Here is a 19,286-nt window from a genome sequence, read left to right on the forward strand (position 1 = left end):
AGAGCCCCTGACAGCATTCGCTGGCAGGGGCTCCTAGGAATTGTAGTACATGGACATCTGGAGGGCCGCAGTTTGACTACCCCTGCCTTAGATTGTTATCTCAGTTTTAATCAATAGGTGTCACCATTTCACGGCCACTTTTGCTGCCACAAGCAAAATATAGCATGTCAGTGGAACCAGCCAAGTCTTTTGAATAGTGTGCAATTTACATACATTCAGAAATAGTGCAAACCTATCGCTATTGGAGGCAAAATTCCTATTGATTATAAATGACTGTTTTCAACCTCACCCTCTTCCCTTTGCCTGCATCAATAATAATGCCATCCAGATCCCACAGTCTGAAAGTATCACCACTTGAACACACCTGTGTTTTTATTTAGTCTGTTTCTTTCATGTTTCCATTACTTTGAAATTTCATCTTGCTAATTTTTGTCCTGTTTGTGAAGATGTGTCTTTCACATCTACAATTATTGCTGTCCATGGTTACACATCTAATAGGAATGCAAAAACTCGTGATATAATAAACATTATCCTGCCCGTTCCTTTCTAAGTATGATAGAAATACAAATTATCTAAAGAGGCCATTGACAAAATTTAATGGAAAGTAATCTGATTATACCTTACATGCTGGAAGTGGTGGTTGTCAATTGGTGTGTGGGGGTTTTTTCTCTAGTATGTACCAAACTAACACTTATTGTTGATTTCAGAGTTTCAAATAATATCAGTAAATGCATGACAAAAAGTTGAACTATGACAATTTGTGGCATTTTCATGAACTTCATAAAGCAGGGTTGAACCAGCAAAGATTGTGGTATAGTAAATATATTGAAGATGACACCTCAAGAAAAGCTCAAACCATAATACTTAAAGTGGACAAGATTAGTGGTGCAAAATCTTGAGCAAAACTGAGCCAAACTAGTCCATCTTTGGTTAACATTATAAACCGACCCAGCAGATCAGAGAACACTTAGGGTTTCAGAGTTTTGATTCCGCCCTGGATATCCTGGTTTTGCAAAAAAGAGAAACAAACAAACAAAACACCACCCTATATTTGTTACCTGCTTTTTCTCTACAGACTCAGGGCAGGGTTCATGAAGTAACATATGACAAGATACTTCAGTTAAAATGTATGAATGTGTCTCCATTAACTGCCACAACCGTTAATGGAGATGCCTTTTTGGTAAAGATATGTTGTACAATTCTTTTGACTTCATAGTACAATTTCTCCCAAAAGATGAACTTGGGGGGACCCTTGTTTTTGGATTAGTCGCCTATTCACATTTTTCTGTCTTCTCCATTTGGATAAGAGCCAGAACAACACTTCTTGGAGCATAAGCATTCGGAATTTTTCTTCTCCTTAATGCTATAACTAACACAAGTGCTTGCAACTAGTGATGTTAGGAAATGTGTGGCCAGTTGGTGTTGCCAAACTTTAATTAATTAATTAATTTACTTAGATTTTTATACCTCCGATCCCGGTAATCCTGGCTCTCGGCCACGCACAACATAGTGTATTACAACTCTTAAAGTTAAAATTGATTAAAACAATTTAAATTCAATTTAAACAGGTAAAATAACAGTAGATGACTTCAGGTCGGCCACCACCCGTATCGGTGGTAAATGGTGACATGTGGGTTGCGTGGTGCCTGATACAAGTTAGATGTTCATTTTCATCGGCCTCAACAGAAAGCCTGGCAGATGCTAAGAAATATATGATCAGTAGGTGGATCCAGAGGTCGGACAAGTTTTTGCTGTGGGAGTTCCTGGCAGTTTCTCGAGATAATGCTTATTATTGAACCCACAGCAAAACTACTGAATGAGAATGTTTATAGCTAAGATGGCAACAGTAATCACAGTACAAATTCAAAATAACCATGAGCTCAACATGCAAAGTATCTTTGTCTCATCTTCATTCCTAAAGAGAGTTTTGCCCTTCTTAATTCATTGAGGTCAATGGATTTAGAAGAGTATATCTCCATTCAGAATTGCACTGCTTGTCTGGGTTTGGAAAGAGAGGAAAGCATTCAAAATGAGAATATTATCAGTTGCTGTGGTATTCTTTGGAATTCATGAAAAGGCAAAGGGAACAGAAGTCCAAGATGGCGGCACCGGTTTCATTGTTGGTATGGCATAAGGAGCTTATTAACATTCAAACTCAAATGGAATAGAAAAGGCAGTTCTATCGTAGTTTGACCTCCAAATATACATTCATTGTTTCTTTACTTTGTTTGTTTGTTTTATTTACTTGCTTTAAGACATCAGATTATTGCTTTTTGATAAAGTTTCTGCCTTGGATCCACAATATGTCTGTTGTCAGTTGTTTAAAAACTGATATGAAATATGACCTTGTAAGGTAAACTCAGATGAATTGACATAAAAGAATTGAATCATATTTCGATTGACTGTGCAGTGTAAATTACTGCAGAAATCAAGGTTATGAATTTGTTCTCTGGCCCTCACAACAAAGAGAAAATGTGCCTTGGTAGGTGGGCTGTGAATAATTGAACATATTCTTAACTACATGGGTTTTTCTTTAATGACACTGATTTTCTGTAATAAAAATTCAGTAAGTAGAATATCTCTGGGAAAGGGATTTGTTATTTTTTGTCTACTTTCATTCATGTTTTTTTTTCTTTCCCAGAGGTCTCATAGAGGAGATTCATGTTCCATAGAACATGATTCTTGTTCCATAGAAGAGTAATATCTTTTTTCACTGGTTCTGCTGTTTTGCTATTGCTGATCACATTTTTGCCCTTTAGGTGTGTGAGTGGATTCTCTGGAGCAAGATGTACTGAAGTTCTGCCCATGAAAAGCCAAAACCCAGGAAGTATGTTTTAAAATAATCCAAAGTCTGCTTTCTCCCTCAGCTACAACAATCAAAATGAGTGTTCCTTGGTGATTTCACCCATCAGTTCGGACTGGATTCTTTTCATTGTAACTTTGACTCGGTGTTGTGAGCTTGAATCCATACGATACGTCGCTATGTCACTGCAATTCCATTTTCCCCCTTAAAAATAGCCAGTTTTCTTGCACAGCTGACTCTTTGCCCTCAATTTTTACCCAGAAAGTATCATCAAAATATTAATATCGTCAGCTTGGAGTACTGCACTTCTTGTATTTCCGGAGGTGCATTCCCAATTTTCTCCGTTCTGGCACCTGTAAAATCATCCTCTTTCTCAACACCTTGAACATAGTTGGCAATGCAAAACTGAGATTCGGTTCCTGAAGGCGAACTCACCAAGTCCAGGCCGCTCACACTAAAGGAGCCTCTTTCTTAGCGTGTATTCACTTCTTCTCTTTTTCTCTGTTTTCTCCACCTTTTTGTTTTTGTCTTTTGCTCTCAGGTGCCCCAATGAATTTACTGGTGATCGCTGTCAAAACTACGTAATGGCCAGCTTCTACAGTACGTCCACTTCTTTCTGTCTCTGCCTGAATAGGCGCATGCTCAGTTGGGGCTGCTTTCTTGCTACTGCACCTTTCCTTCAGATTTTTATCTGTGACTAAATATATTCCACGAACCTTCATGCCGATCGCCATGGCCGGCTTGCATGGGAATGATAACAAGCTCTTTGCTTAGTCAGACGGCAAGGTTAGGAAAGGTGTGATGTTCATTCCAGTTCCACACGTACCTGTTTGCCCAGGTCCCACAAGCTTTCCAACAACGAAGCCGCCTGAATGAGATTTTGAAAGGTGGCTTTCTTTGGCAAACCGTGACTCATCCAACAACCCAGATTGGGATGCATGCATGATGAAAGCAGCCCTCTCAGTTTTAGGGGGATGACACAATTTAGCCCAAAGAGCAGTTGCTCCCTGCTTTGTATATACTTCAAAATCCAGAATGTATACAATTGGTATAGCTGAGTCATGACCTTGGGAGGCCTAGGCTAGCCCAATCACATCAGACAGTGGAAGCCAAGCAGGGTCAGGTCCGGTTAGTCCTTGGATATTAAGTCTAGGGCCTATTCTGCACACAATAGATAATGTGCTTTCAATGCACTTTAGAAGTAGATTTTCCTGTTCTGCACAGGAATACCCAGCTGCCAAAGCACACTGAAAGTGCATTATTCTATGTGTATGGAATGGGCCTAGGGTTACTAGGCAGAGGCAGACAAAGGAAAACCACCTCTCTCTTGTGCCTTGAAAACCCTAAGCAGTTGCAGATTGATGGCCATTTTCACACACATAAAATTGTGCCCCAGTTATTAGGCTACTTCCCTTTACCCATGTTAGCATCAAAACTGGGAACTTTTAAATAAAACCTATTTTAAGTGCTTCAAATGGGCTTTGGAAATGTCCAGGGAGATTTTTGGCATTTTTTTCCCTTTGAACCGTAGTCTCACCCATACACACAAACACAAACAATGCCCTAAATTGACTTCCCTTTGAACATCCCTTCAATTTCAAAAGGAGTGTACCCTATGGTAAGAAAGCATAATATCAAAGCCTCCTTGGCTGGGATTTATCAGTAATATTCTGATAATCTTTAAACTGCTCCTGCGGAGTGGTAGTAATAAAAGTGTAAGGGCAATGTGGGAGGAGAAAGGGTGGGCCCTGTCTGGGATAAAAACTCAGAGGGCCCAATCAGGAGCTGAGTGTCAATCCAGGGCCAAGCAGCCAATTGGCCGCTTGGCCCGACCTCGCCTGGGCCGGGTGGGGAGTCACCACTCCGAAGAAGAAGCCTTCTCCGACAGTAAGTCCGCCAGCCGGCTTCCCCTTGGTCAATGACGCGGCAGCCCTGCTCCTTTCCTGCCCCAGGTCCCTTCACGCTGCGGGGGGGGGCGCGGTAGGCGGGGGCCTTCTCCTGGGCCCGGCTGAAGGCCCCTGATTGCGGCTGGGTGGCTGGCTCGCAGAGCCACCGATCGTGCTCCCGCACGCCTGGGAACGGCTTTAGCCTGGGGGGGGAGAGGAGATAGTTCCGGGGGGGACCCTTTCCAGCCACCCTGCCACTGCTGCCAGGGCGGCTGGGGACGGCTAGCGCCCGCTGTATTCTTTTTACAGCGGGCTTCATTACTAGTTAGTAATATTTTATTGCTGATCCAAAGAAGACTTGCATGTTATATGTCTGCCTGTGTCCATCCATTTAGGTGCACAGGCCGGTCAGGTAATGGTTACATATTTGTGTAACACCTGCCTTTCTCACCAAGACTCAAGACGATTAAAAAGTACAAAAACCGGGCAGTTGAGCTCCATAAAACATCCAGTATCCAACGCAACAGGGCTAGCATTTCATTACAAACTTAGAAAACCATGCAATCAAAAGACGCGCATAAGAGATGGCATACCCTAAACAATGCAGAGCATGGATTTCAAGAGAAGAAGGCAAAGTATTAAGAGCAAGATAATGCCTACAATCAGCTTCCAACACTGTTCCCATTATTAAAGTGCCCTCTGAACCATTCCATTAGACTGCAACCCTTGTAAAAAAAATGCCCTCCTGAACTTTTCTGTTTTATAGATTGTGGGAACTCAGTAGAGGTTTTCCATATTTCCTTGCTTAATTGATAACATGACGAGTAGGGTATACGGCAGTTCTTGATGGTTCCTTCCATCACTGTGAAAGATTTCAGCCACTTCATGCTAGCTCAATTTAATGGCCATTAGGATGTAATGGTCATTGGACAGTTTGGAGCCCTAATAGACATATCAGTCATCTCCCACATCTATGAACTACAAATGTACATGTATAATTTATAGTAACCATCCAAACAGTTGCCTCCATAAATCCCCCGTTCTTTTTTCAGGATGGGGGAGGGTAAGGAGCTAGGCTCTACCATACCTAAATGTTCTGATTTTTGCTAGTTTGGTTTAGTTTTTTAACCAAGATTTCTTGGGTGGTCAAAAATTTATGCTGTTTAAGCAGGCAGTTGTCCTGATCTGAATAGTTATTCAGAAGTCTGTGTACACTGCAGCTATGCCATAGGTTTAGAGCATCTATTCATTTCTAAAACATGCATATTTCTGGTAAGGCCGTGGAGGAAGAGCGTGTCTCATGGCTTAAGTGCCATTCAGCGCTTAACACCCACTCAGGGTGGCTATCCCGCCCCTGAGTGCAGCCTCCTCCAACTGGCTTGCCTGTCTGTCCAACAGCCAGCCAATCTCTTTCCGTCACCCACCCGGACCACCCCCTCCTCCTTCCACTTCCCTCTGAGGCTCGGAGGCTGCAGATCCCTGCTGCGTAAGAGCTGCCCCTGCCAGTAAATTCCATAACAGCTTCCTGCAGCCTTTCCAGGTACTGGGGGGAGGGGGTGGCCGTCCACAGAGTTCTTCCACTCCACCCCCCCCCCAAGTTAGTGCCCTTTGTATTCCTGAATGAAATGGGCTTGGCCCCTATATGGCCCCAAATAATGAAACACACAAGAATAAATTTAATTTGAGTACATGTATAAGAGGAATATTTTAGAAAGTGCCTGAGTATGAAGCCTTCTGAAATCAAAAGTATTTTGTTGTGAATTATCAGTCTTAGTGGTATGTGATTTTTCTAGAGTTAGAATGAGTGATGCATGTTTCCCTTGCATGTTTTATGTTAAGGGTCACCCCCAGAATAGATTTATATTTAAACCCCAAGTCTCCAAGTAAATTATTTCGAATAGAAGCTATCTAAAGTGAATGACTTTTGCTAGGATTAAATTACTTCTAGGCTGCAGTCCACCTTATCAGCAAACTGGCATCAACACAGTAATATATGTGCATGTGCATGCAACTAGCTCTGTGAAGACTTAACCAAGCTTTCTATGCAACTAATATGCATTGTTTGTAGCGTTCATGTAAGCATGTAATACTGGCTCATTAGGGGGACAAAAATATCTTGATGGATTTGGGGTTTTTTTTTAACCCTTCAAATGTTACTGATTGTAATGAGAAGGGACAGCACACTTCATGCTCAGCAATGTATGCATAAGATTTGGACCTGTGGGAAGCTGAGGTTTATAGACCTTTTTACTCCGGGGTTTCCAAGTGCATATAAACTGATGAGAACAGTAAAATGAATACTGGTCTGCTTTAAATAGAGAGGCCCTTTAAAAATAATAATAATAAGGGACTGAGAGAGCAGAGACCTGTAACTTCCTCCCAGAGGTAAACCAAGTTCCTTTGGGATAAGGGAAATAAATGATAGAATGTAATGTAGGCAGATGTTATTATAATGACAACATCTGTTTAACTGGCAGAGTGTGTACATGCATACATTGGTACACACGTATATTCACACACCCCAAACGCTATATCAGGTTGTACAGACATAATTCTGCAGAATACATATAGATGGTCATCACTGGTAGGGTTCCCCAGCTGTGGGAACTGGTGCCATTTCAGTCCACAAAAAGGTGGATCGGCATCCCTGATTAGCTCCAGAAATATCGTCAGGCCATGAATATTGCCTGTTCCGGCATTTTCCTTTCTGTCCCCAGGTAACATTAAATGAGGCCAGTTCTCCTCTGCCTTTCATTTAATAATGGAAAGGCAGAGAAATGAGTGGTATCACCTGTGATTTTAAGTAGCATTGCAGTGGTCTGAAATGTGATAATACTCTCGTATGCTGCAATTATTTGGCACAATTCTGAAGCCAAATAATTCCTACCCTTTGGCAAGCAGCTTTCCATAGGCCTGTTTTCTGGCTTCCCTCAGAGATGGCAATTAATTCGTGATGCTTCCTTCCCTCTGTATGCTTCTAAATGAGAGAAGAAGGGCGAGTACTGTGTTTCTATGGTAGACCACGTTCTCGGCTCACAGACGGTGCTGGTTCACTCAGTTAAAAGATCTTGGATAGCAGGCATTGGGAAAGATTCTTTTCTGCCTGAGGCCCAGGGGAGACACTGCCTGTCAGAGTAAGCAATACTGAACTAGATGGACCAATAGCCTGCCTCTATACAAGGCAGTGGATTTGTTCAGGAAATCCCTAGATAGCACAGAAGAGATGTCACTTCAGCCACATCCAATGTGAATTGCTAAACTTATTTCTGAACTGCTTGGGAACTAAAAAAGACTCACCCGAGTGAGGATTCCCATACCGTAATGTCGTTCTGCATGTAACAGCCTACAGAAAGCACAAAAACACGAAAGGAAATTGCAGTCTTGCTGAAATCAGTATTTTCCAGTTCCACTCACTGTCATCCGGGAAGAGAGGCAAAATGTAGGATATTGATGTTTTTGTATCCATATCTTGGTATATTAAGTGGGTGTTACAGCTTCAGTTTCAATAAACAGCCTGTCACCATAATATGTCAGCTGTATCTTTAAGGCTTACCATGTGTTGCCACATTCCACGTGTTCTAGAGCAGGGGTAGTCAAACTGCGGCCCTCCAGATGTCCATGGACTACAATTCCCAGGAGCCCCCTGCCAGCATTCGCTGGCAGGGGGCTCCTGGGAATTGTAGTCCATGGACATCTGGAGGGCCGCAGTTTGACTACCCCTGTTCTAGAGGAAATACAGTTTCATGAATGGTTTGATGAGCCCGCCACAGCTTACATGAGCTTTGCCACATTAACCCCGTGCCATTTGTCCTGTCTCAGTGTGCAGGTACCAAAGGAGTATAATATACATGTGTAATTTGTGTTGTTGTTTCCGGTACAGTGTATTGCTCTTTTCTGAAACTATTTTCCTTTTTCTTTCTTTTTTATGTCAACTTTCTGCATTGGCAGAGCATCTTGGGATTGAATTTATGGGTATGAATCGATCATTCCTTTTAGCTTTCAGATTTTAGACCCTGAGAGATTAAAAGCCTTTTCTTTATCCCCCCCTTCTTCAATTCCTAACCAGCTTCCTTATGCTTTAGAAGGGATCATACAGCTATAACAGTCCTTGTTAGTTTCTATCTGTTCTTAAATCGGCATATATAAATTGCTGTGGATTGTGTCTGAAACTGTTCCAAAATATTGGAAATTAACTTTTTTTCTGTTAGATTGCTTGGCATGTTTTTTAATGTTTGCTTTTGCTACAGTCTGGTGTTGCTGCTGGATTTTGGAAGTACCTACCTAATTTCCCTTAATGGTGTTGGCTGATAGGCTCTACTTTTTTCATTTTCTAAGACTTTCTACAGAAGGGTAGGATTGCAGAGCCCTCTTTAAGTTCATAAGGAACTGAGTAACCTGATCCCTGAGCCATTCTGCCATCACAAGTTCGATTAAATGACTGTTTTAGCAGAGTGGGTTTCGAGATTGCAGTCTTTTCCTCCCATTGGATCTGACTGCTGCCAGGCAGGATTGAAGAAAGCAAGGTGAGGCCCCAGGAAAGTGAGGCAGGTCCATGGGAAGGGCCCAGGAAAAACTACAGCCAAGCTCCTTTTAGCACAGACCAACGGCCTAACCTAGCCTTTTTCAGCCTTTTGACTGTGAAGGAACTAAAATATCTTCAGGCTTTGAAGAACCCCAGAAGTGGTGGCATGCCCCTTCAGAGAAGAGGGTAAGGAAGTAAGATGCAGAAGCCAGACTATCAACTAATCATTTACTGTTTCCATTGTGGAGAAAGAGACTAGGTCAATAGAGCAACAGGGGAAGTGGGCTCCAGTGATGTCTACTAATGTCAAAGGCCATCCAAACTAACGGGAAAGGCCACATAACTCCTGGGGAGTTCTTGCATAACCCCAGGGTTCCCCGGAACCCTGGTTGGGAATCCCTGGCCTAATCCAATGAGGATTTTAATGTACCTGGCCCCATCACTTGCCATGGTCAAGCCTATCCCTATCCAAGAGGCACTTTATAGCAGGGGTAGTCAACCTGTGGTCCTCCAGATGTTTATGGACTACAAGCAAACACTGGCAGGGGCTCATGGGAATTGTAGTTCATGAACATCTGGAGGACCACAGGTTGACTACCCCTGCTTTATAGGACATGTTCATTACTTTTTAGTTCCCTGTTTTAGTAATGGTGCACACATAGAATCACCACCTGATATTCTAAAGGTTCCAGTTCAGGATCTCCTATGCTAAAAAAAACAACATAAGAGTTTCTGTTCTCTGTGCTAGTTAGGACTGATCCTGAAATTACATGTGACTGGGCAATGTACCACGTGTGTCTGCAGAGTCTGAAATACTGTGACTTAGATCCTTTGTTCTGGGTGTTCAGAAGTACAGATGATTCTTGCGCGTGCATGTAACTTTGGAATCATGCAAGACAGTCTCATGGTTATAAAAGGAATATGAGCAGCTCAGTTTACATGCACCAAATAGTTGTTTACTTTGAGAGGCATTAAATAATTTCCCCACTTTTCACCTTAATAAATTCTGCAAAGCAGCCTTATAACTTTCTGACATTTCTACCTTGGGTGTAGAATGCCAGACCAGTGCTGACTCCTTTGCTGTGATGGAGTTAACATGGCATACCTTCCTCCTCCAAGACAATTTCATACTAGACCTGTATAATCCTCTTGCTCAGTGCTACCAGTATGCTATCGAGATATCCTTCAAGTTTTCCTGCATAGCAGTAAGTCCAATTTAGCATATGTTGCTCGGAGACCTCTGATTCTAAAGTCCCCAAAGCCCCCTTTTTTCATTTAAAACACCATGACTACTCAGTATTGCTTCAATAAAATGTTGTCATTCAAAAACCATTTTGGCATATTCTTAGATGAATCCATTCAATTTGACATAGCTAGTCCTTGATATTCAGGCTTCAAAGTCACCTTAATTGTTTGACTGTCTGGCTATAAGCTAGCAGGAACATCTAGGGCACAGCAGCCTTTGTGAAAACAGCAACCAGATAGGCAGCGAGCCTCCTACCTACGCAAAACCAATGTGACTTCAGAGCATGCTGGCCATGGGCATCAAGAGAATCTGGGAAGCCAAGAAGGCATGAGATGAAGGATCGGGATGTAGGATTTGATAGGAGGAAATGTCGAAGATACTCACTGCCTGCTGTACTGCCAGACCTCTGTGGACCAGCATAGTTGAGGCCACAGCAGATAGTGGAGCTTGTGACATGCTTGGCTTTGCAGCCCTTCTAGCAGTGCTGTGAGCCAATAATGGGCTAAGGCTGCATAATATTTTCATGCTCAAAATATGTTTGAGATGAAAAATTAACTTTTCAAAGAATACAAAAAGCTTCTCCCTTAAAATCTTCTTTAATAATGCCTTGCACATTTTTTTTTAGTATTTGTTGCCTTTTGGGTGTCATTTTTAGAGCTTTTTTTATCTTCACTGGGGGATTCCATCCAATCACAGCCAACACCAACAATGTGACAGTGCCACAGAGCTAATCAGGTCTGTCTACCTAGTGATATCGCTGAAGGTGTCTCAGCGCCTTGATTAGGAACGGGTACAGACAACTGATTTATTTGTTCACTTAATTTATATCCCACTTTTCTCTCCAGTGGGGACTCAAAGAAGTTCAGAACACTCTCTCCTTCTCCGTTTTATCCTTACCACAACCCTGAGAGTCTGTGACTGGCTCAAAGTCAGCCAGCAAGCTTCCATTGACAGTGGGGATTCAACCAGGGTCTTCTAGATCCTAGTTTGAAACTCTAACTTTTACACAACTCCTAGCTCTCAGGGAGTTGATGTTCCTTGTCTTGCTTTAGTATGCCGTCAGCTTCTTTGCACAGCAGCTCGGTGCAGTACGTCTGTAGTGAGACACAATTGCAGCAGAATATGGACAGGAATGCAGGGGATTGATGCAATGTCTAAGGAAGAACGTTTGCATCCTTTGGCATTCAGATATGGATTTTGTCTATCTGCATGGCATCATTTTCAGTAGGGTGTATATTTGGATGCACATCCATATTCTGCTGCAGGAAATCAATAAAGTGATTGGATCCAAGCCCGGAGGTGGGAGGAGAGAAAAGCTGGCTTGTCCTAGCATGGATGACATGTTTCTTCTTTCATTTGCAGCCTTTGGCAAAAGGAATAGAAAAATAATGGAAAGGCAGGACTTTTAGCAGAGAGCTTTTGCTCTGGTGAAAAGCGCCCCCTTTTTCAGCTAAGCACTACCCGTGTCATAAAAAGAAACTAGGTCAAAAGATGAGCCAGTCCCATTAAGGATTCTGAAAACGAAGACAAAACCACAGCAGCAAGGAGCAGAATGCAGAGAAGTGCTTCAGTGACACAGCCCTTTATACCAGTCCCTGGCTCTTTCATAACTATAAGTATTTCAGAAAAAGAAGAGGGGTTTTTTATACCCTGCTTTTCACTACCCGAAGGAGTCTCAAAGCGCATTACAGTCACCTTCCCTTCCTCTCCCCACAACAGGCACCCTGTGAGGTGGGTGGGGCTGAGAGAGCTCTGACAGGACTGCTCGTTCAGAACAGCTCTAACAAGACTAGCTCAACATCACCCAGCTGGCTGCAGTTTGGAGGAGCAGAGAATCCAGCCGGCTCTCCAGATTAGAGGATGCCTATCTTAACCACCACACCAAACTGGCTCTCCCTAGCTTCACTGGCAGATTTACAGTATATTTCATATCACAGGTTTGAAAACCACACATAGTGAGAGACTGACACAAATTAGGCAGAAACTTGCAATTACAGCAGCAGAAAGTTTTGATGCCACCGTTTCCTTTACTGTTTTGCTGCAAAAGCGGAGCTGCATGGGGTTGCCAGCTGAAACAGTATCCTGTTTCATACCCCTTTCAACACTAGCATGCAGGGATGCTTACAACTTGATAATCCTTATCACGAGATGAGTCCTCCTAAAATGTCGCTAATTGAAGGAGGGAAAGCACTTCTCATAGATGATGTCGTTTTTTGATGGCATTTCCGCAGCTGGCATTACTTAATCAGTCTCCCAAATGGGGACCCAAATCAGCTCGCATCGTTCCTCTCTCCTCTGTTTAATCCTCACAACAACCCTGTGAGGTAGGCTGGGCTGCAAACAGTTGCCTGGCCCAAGGCCACCCAGCAAACCTCCGTAGTAGAGTAGGGATTTGAATCTGGTTGTCCCCGATTTCAGTCCAAGCCCTCCTCCACACTTGGCTGTCTCGCTCTCTCACGTGTATCCCATTCTGAGTTCATTGTGGGCAAGAAGGGAGGAGAGAACATTTATTTTTTGCAAGTTGATGACTGATAACCCTTTCTGAACTGTACTAATTCCTCTTTACTGGATTGCATTTAGCATGACTTTCTACCTCTTGTTGAATTGTGACGTTATAGTATTTCAGCTGCTTGGCTTACCCAATCAGTGCTTTCAGGTGAGCATAGGCTAGGGGTTATGCTGTATGTGAAATCCCTTCAAATTCTGCTTCAACCTTGTTTTCAAGCATTGCTCTTCACTCTTCCCCCGTTATCAAGCATGCTGTGCCAGGCTTGTAGTTGACTTCTCCACTTTTAACCTTCCTTCAGCTTCCCTTTCTGCCATGTTTGTGTTTGTTTCCTCCTTTTGGTTTCCCATTCTTTGGTTCTTCATTTGTATAATCAGTTTGACATTCCAGGTTGTTGGTTGTGTTTCTCGCAAAACTGACCCTTCCTTCCCTCTGTTTAATAATCCAGCCTATTAATTTTTTGGTTGAATATGTTCAGAAAACTGTTAATAGATGTGTGTGTTTTTTTTAAAATTGGGCTTGGTTTGCAGAAAGCACTCTTTCTTTTCAAACAGTACCATGCATTGTACCGTAGAGAGGAACAGTTTTAAGCTTTGGTGTCTGTTCATTCCTCGTGTCAGGCTGCTCTTTTAGAGCAAAGAGCTGAAGGGCAAGCAAGGCCTTTACATGCCTGTGAGTTATATCACTCCCGATTGAGATTTGTAAACGGGAAAATCTACATTGGCAAGGACAGTCAGAATCAAAGATGATGGTGCAGAGAGGGTATTGTTACCGTTCCCCAGCTGTCATTTCCCATTCATCCAAGCACTGTTCTAGATGCCCACCCCTTCAAGAGCCAAGGATAATTTGGACCTTTCTGCATGGCAGGGCAGCCATTGGTGAGGGGTAATTTAGAGCAGAGAAAAAGGGGTGGGAAGCAGTAAGAACCACCTGCCCACACCCCTTCTTCACTCTCTGACACCCAGACAAAAGGGTCAGGACAGAAAATGCAAATACATGTATCTGTGCATAATATCTAATTTTGCCCTTAAAAGTTATGCACATGATTTTCATGTAGCTTTTCAGTTCACCGTTCCTTCTGTACAGTAGCAGAGGTAACTGTAGTCTTCAGAGCAGGGGTAATCAAACTGCGGCCCTCCAGATGTCCATGGACTACAATTCCCATGAGCCCCTGCCAGCAAATGCTGGCTGGGGCTCATGGGAATTGTAGTCCATGGACATCTGGAGGGCCGCAGTTTGACTACCCCTGCTTCAGAGGATAACCTAACTGTGGGCCCTAAAAGCAGTTCTCATTGACTACATATACCCTGTTTTGATTAAATCATTTCAGCTGATTTAAAGACTCACCTCTAAGGTATCTTAGCCCATCTCTGAAAGGTCAGGAGAATTTAAAGGTTGATAGCTCATGTTTTTCCCAAGCTACTTGTTACATTTTCTCTAAGGACATTCTCCAGCTGGTTGGAAAGATGCGTTCTGGAGTTTTGGCACTTTCCAGGTATACATGGGTCCAATTTGAATTGGGTCTGCTGTGCATGAGAAATGAGACTCACACACCATTTTCCTGACTAGAAATTGCTCCACAAAGCCTCTATTTGCTGCACTGGAGAAACATAACATGTAGTCTTTCAGAACATGTGGCATTCCTCCCCAGGACCCTTTTGAGATCAAGAAAATAACACAGAGTCCAAGAAGGTCTGAGCTTCCAGCAAAATTAAAATTAAGTTGCCAGGAAATGGACTCTTCCATTAAATGTTTTTGAAATTGTTTTTTTAATCTCTAACACAAATCAGAGGCCACTTGGGAAAGCCCTGAGGCTCTAAGCACTGGGCAGGGGAATTAAGTCCCTACATTCAGTTCTGTGTTCTGGACGCTTTTTCTCAGACACCTGAGAGAACTGGGCAGAAATAGTCACCTGGAAAGATGTCTGAGAAAAGTGGAGTTGACAAAACCAACTCTCTCTCTCTCTCTCTCCCCCCCCCCAAAAAAAAAACAACACTTTTGCTAAAGGCTGTGTGGGTGCCAAGTCCCGTGTTCCGGGAAAGTACCTCAAAAGGGAAGCAGAACTTCTTCCAGAAACAGTCAGCACTCTGTGACAGTTCCTTCCTTTGTGTATCGATAACATCCCCCAGCCTATCAGCACACATTGCCAATCACAAGTCATTGCCCGGGGTGATGTCATCGGAGTAGATGCTGGGTCAATGTCTAAGCAAATATTGACACTCCGCGGAACAATGGTGACCGTGGAGGTGAGGAATTTGGGACCGAACAGAAGCTCGTGTCAGATTTTGACACTGAAGGAAGAGAGCACGCCAAAAGCAATCCCAGCCGGTCTTGTCTTATCTGCAAACTTAGAACGAGCACCATATCAGGACACTGCCAAACACAATCCCTCTCCAAGTGCAAAAGTAATAGGTTTTTTTTAATCCTGTCCTATCCTTGGCAGCCTCATTTCCAAGAAAGTTGGAGGTAATTTCTTTCTCCCTTTCTTTAAAATTGTAATGTTTATTTTTTTTTAAACTCTCTGTTGCTTCCTCTCACCTTGGTTAGTCCAAATTTTCCATTGGCTTGGTGTGACGGCTGCTCAGCTTTACATTAAAATTTAAATATCCTTTTTTTAACCACAAAAGTAAAAAAAAACCCTTTGGTTTTGGCTCACACTGGCCGCGTGAGCCGAGTGGTTTGGTTAGTATCAAGATGATTCGGATCGCAACGTTTCCCTGGTACGGGGCACGGACGGTGCTTTGCCGAGTGTGACAGACAATGGAATGCAGGACCCTTCCAACCCAAACATTGCTTGCTCTAAGAATTAATTTATAATGATAAAATATCTGTAAGTGAGGTCACAGCTGTGGAACAGATTTTCCTCAAGCAACTTCCTTTTTTGCTTTTTCTTTTCTTTTTTTTTCGCTGCGATTATGGAATATGAGTAATCATGTTTTGTCTAGGGTACAATGCATTGTTGCTCCATTGTGGCTGTTGAGCTTGGGGGGGGGAGGGGTTTGCATGGAAGGAATCGAGTTTAACAGACGGGAGAACCAGTCCTTGATCAACTGTCGCTTTTACTGACGGTGCTATTGCGAGCCAAGCCCAATGAGTGCAGTTGTAAAGATTTCTCATGTAAAGAGCATTGTGATCTAAGGAAAGTTTGGAAAAACCATTGTGTATGTACAATTACAAAGGGGGGGGAAGGAGGTGGGGTGGGAGATTGTATTTTGCAAAAGGGCAGGGGACTATTTCTGTATTCATCTTTGTGATATCAATTTACTTCATTTTATAAAAAGAAAATTAGCCAGCCATTTTTTATGAGCTTATGTTAGAATTCTAGACTAAACAAGATAACTGAATTATATACATATGTATTTTAAAGACCTTACATTCATCCCTCACGGGCATTGCATTCAGATCTTAATTTCTGAATGTATTATTCTGCATGGGAACTTGGCCTTTTATTTCATTTCATTCTGTGACACTCTGGAGTAGAGGGGATGTAGCCTGGCGTTTGGTTGTTCTTTGCTTAGCTATCTAGTATGCACCTGTAACCCCTGTTATCCTTTCTGTCGCTTTCTAGAAGCTGAGGAACTCTACCAGAAAAGGGTGTTGACTATAACCGGCATCTGCATTGCTCTCCTTGTGGTCGGCATCATGTGTGTGGTGGCCTACTGCAAAACCAAGTAAACTTTCCTTTTCCTTTCTCTTGCCATAGTTCTCCCTGAGTGGGTCAGGGCTCTGTCCAAATAAAAATAAATGTTTGCACAACAATCGGCAGCTAAACGTCTACAGCGCCATCCTAGGCAGAGTTATGTCCTAAGTCCAGTGAAAGCAGTCAATAAACTGTTTTTACACGGAAAGTAGCAAGTAAGCATAGGAATCGGTGCAGGCCCAATACACAGTTTAATGCGGGAACCTCCTAACAGGAGAGAAGTCCCGGTAAATTATCCTTGTTTCAGTATACTTCATCAGTGTATAACATAACTATCAATGGGTGAAATGAGATACAGAGGCAAATGCTCTGTGTTCTCTCCATCTCCAGGAACTTGCAGTGGCAATAGCTCATGTGTTTGCACAACAATAGGCAGCTAATATCTACAGCGCCATCCTAAGCAGAGTCATATCCTAAGTCCTGTAAACCAGTGGGCATGGAAGGACATAATTTTGCTAAGGACGACACTGTTAAGAATTTGCCTGTAAATGCACAGTGCAGCCATAGTTGTTTATATGATTAAACAAACCTTTCTGCATCTGTGATTCTTCCGATCTGTGGCCCATTCAGGCCATCGCCAAGGGGTCCCAGTTGAAATGCTTCCAAATTTGAACTCCTGCGTTTTCAGATTTCTAATTGTGCCCCAGAACACACTGAGCAATGTCTCTGTTGGAATCAGTGGACGTAGAAGGGCGTAACTCTAGCTTAGGAAGGGCATGGTTAGAGAATCGTCTAAAGTAGGTTCACTCAGAATCCTACTCCAGTATGTTAAAGTGGTGCATAGTCTCAGGAAAGTGCTACTAGGATTGCATTGAAATTGTAGTTGAGTGTGAAACAGCAAGAAATGTTCTGCCTTCTAAAATCCCTTTAAATGCCTTTTAACTTCAGCTGTCTGGCAGTCCTGAACATTCTGGAATATTTTTGAGATTTTTCAGGCTTGGCCATTTCAGATAGCTGAAATTCAATCCGATCAGCTTCAGACCAACATGGCTGAGCACCTGAATTTACTGTACAAATTTATGGGTGTTTTATAAACTGAGTTGTAAAATACACAGGGGTTTGCTTGTAACCTTGTCTGTATGTGTTGTAGTTAGATTCCAAGCTACTGTCCACAACTGTAGTAGTTTTTACTTTCATTACATTAACGATTGAAAGTCACCTCAGTTCTTCACAGCAAAATGGTTCGTGTTTGTGGACTAGAATAAATAGCAAATTATCGCATTACACTCCTGATCGCTAATTAGCCCATTTGTTCTTCTTTATATTGTGGGTTGTCCCACTCACAAGAAGTATTTTTCCACCCTCGTCCTCTCTGCATACCATGTTCAGCCATTTAAATACCCCCACTGGCTGTATCCAGACAGGGCAACAGGTCTAGTAGCTAGCAGACATTTCCAGGAAGGAGTGTTTTTGCCATTTTGTGCAAATGAGACACAGCAGCGGGGATGCAGCCGGAAAATTTAGACTGCGTATACGATTAGCCGACCCTTAAACATTTGTGGCTGACATGCTCTTAATCAAGGGGATGCTGGATTTTAAAAAACACACACCAACAACTAAGATGCTAGGCTGCAGCAAAACCACTCCGTATAAGGTATGAGATCATATCCCCTGTGTTGGCTGCATTGTTGCATAGCAAGGGCTAACAGCAAGTCCGTGCTTTCACTGCAGCCACCTCTTTTAACTCTGCTGGATTTGCAATTGATGCAGTCTCTCTTCTTCTTCATCCTTGAGTGAGCGTGTCAAGGGCTAGTGAGTGACTCAGCAATCTCCATGACGGAAGAACTTAGAACAGACAATCACTGCTGCATCTTTATGAACACTAAGTTCTTATCTTGGAATTATAAGGATTAGCCCCCCCCCCTTTCTTTTTTTTAAATTTCCCATGTGATCTTTTTAAAGACAGCTTTTTATTTTTTTCTCCTGCAGTTCTGCAGGCAAAGGTAGACTGCAGAGCGGATCTCACTGGGCTTTATGCACAGCAGGAAACATCACAAAAAGTCTTGGAAATAATACTTTTTAAATTCTGCACGTGGCACCATTTTCACCATGGAAAACCTACTGTAGCATTTTTTATTATGCATTGTTCTCCCCCCTCATAGTGGCAAGTGTGCTTTTTCCACTGGTTTCTGCACACTATTCCATGTAAATTTATGCAGTGTTCCATGCAAACCACCCAGAGCTGTAAAGAATGGGCGGGATAAAAATCCAAATAAATATTTGAAACTAACTTTACTACAACTTTTCTTTTACAATGGTGCCAAAGATGCCTGTTTTTGCATGCGTAAGCGTAGCATGTTTTTGGACTCCTCCCCTGTGCCACCAACCACCAATGGGTGAACAGACAGCCCCTCATCCCTCATCCACCAATGGGAGCTTGAGGCGCCCCTTGTTTAGTGCAGACCCTGCTATCTCTGCTGTTACAACATTACACCAGCAGAAATTAATTTATTCATTCCCTCTGAGCCCTTTCAATCCACTCTTTATGAGGAACAGCATACCTCTGAGGGGGAAATATTATCGTGTTGGCATTCAAAAGGCTGTGTGCCTCCCATGGAAATTTCTTGTTGAGGTCTCCATGTCCATGAACTACAATTCCCATGAGCCCCTGCCAGCAGCATGT

General features: G+C 42.8%; 1 protein-coding gene across 13 annotated transcripts in view; it reads left to right on the top strand.

Moving 5' to 3' along the window:
- Positions 1 to 19,286, top strand: part of NRG1 (neuregulin 1) — a 680,406-nt gene that overhangs the window by 643,529 nt on the left and 17,591 nt on the right. For 7 of the 13 annotated variants that reach the window (XR_013232658.1, XM_077345430.1, XM_077345424.1 and 4 more), the window contains 3 exons: positions 3,345 to 3,403; positions 8,638 to 8,661; positions 16,532 to 16,634. Coding sequence is in view for 12 of the 13 variants with exons in the window: in XM_077345430.1 (XP_077201545.1) it covers positions 3,345 to 3,403; positions 8,638 to 8,661; positions 16,532 to 16,634 (186 nt within the window). In the remaining variant the exon portion in view is untranslated. Of the gene's footprint in view, positions 1 to 2,759; positions 2,828 to 3,344; positions 3,404 to 8,637; positions 8,662 to 16,531; positions 16,635 to 19,286 lie in introns of all 13 variants that reach the window. The other 6 variants (XM_077345420.1, XM_077345426.1, XM_077345422.1 and 3 more) reach the window with 2 other exon arrangements.

Source organism: Paroedura picta, chromosome 7 (genome assembly GCF_049243985.1).
Source record: "Paroedura picta isolate Pp20150507F chromosome 7, Ppicta_v3.0, whole genome shotgun sequence".
Lineage (NCBI taxonomy): Eukaryota > Metazoa > Chordata > Lepidosauria > Squamata > Gekkonidae > Paroedura > Paroedura picta.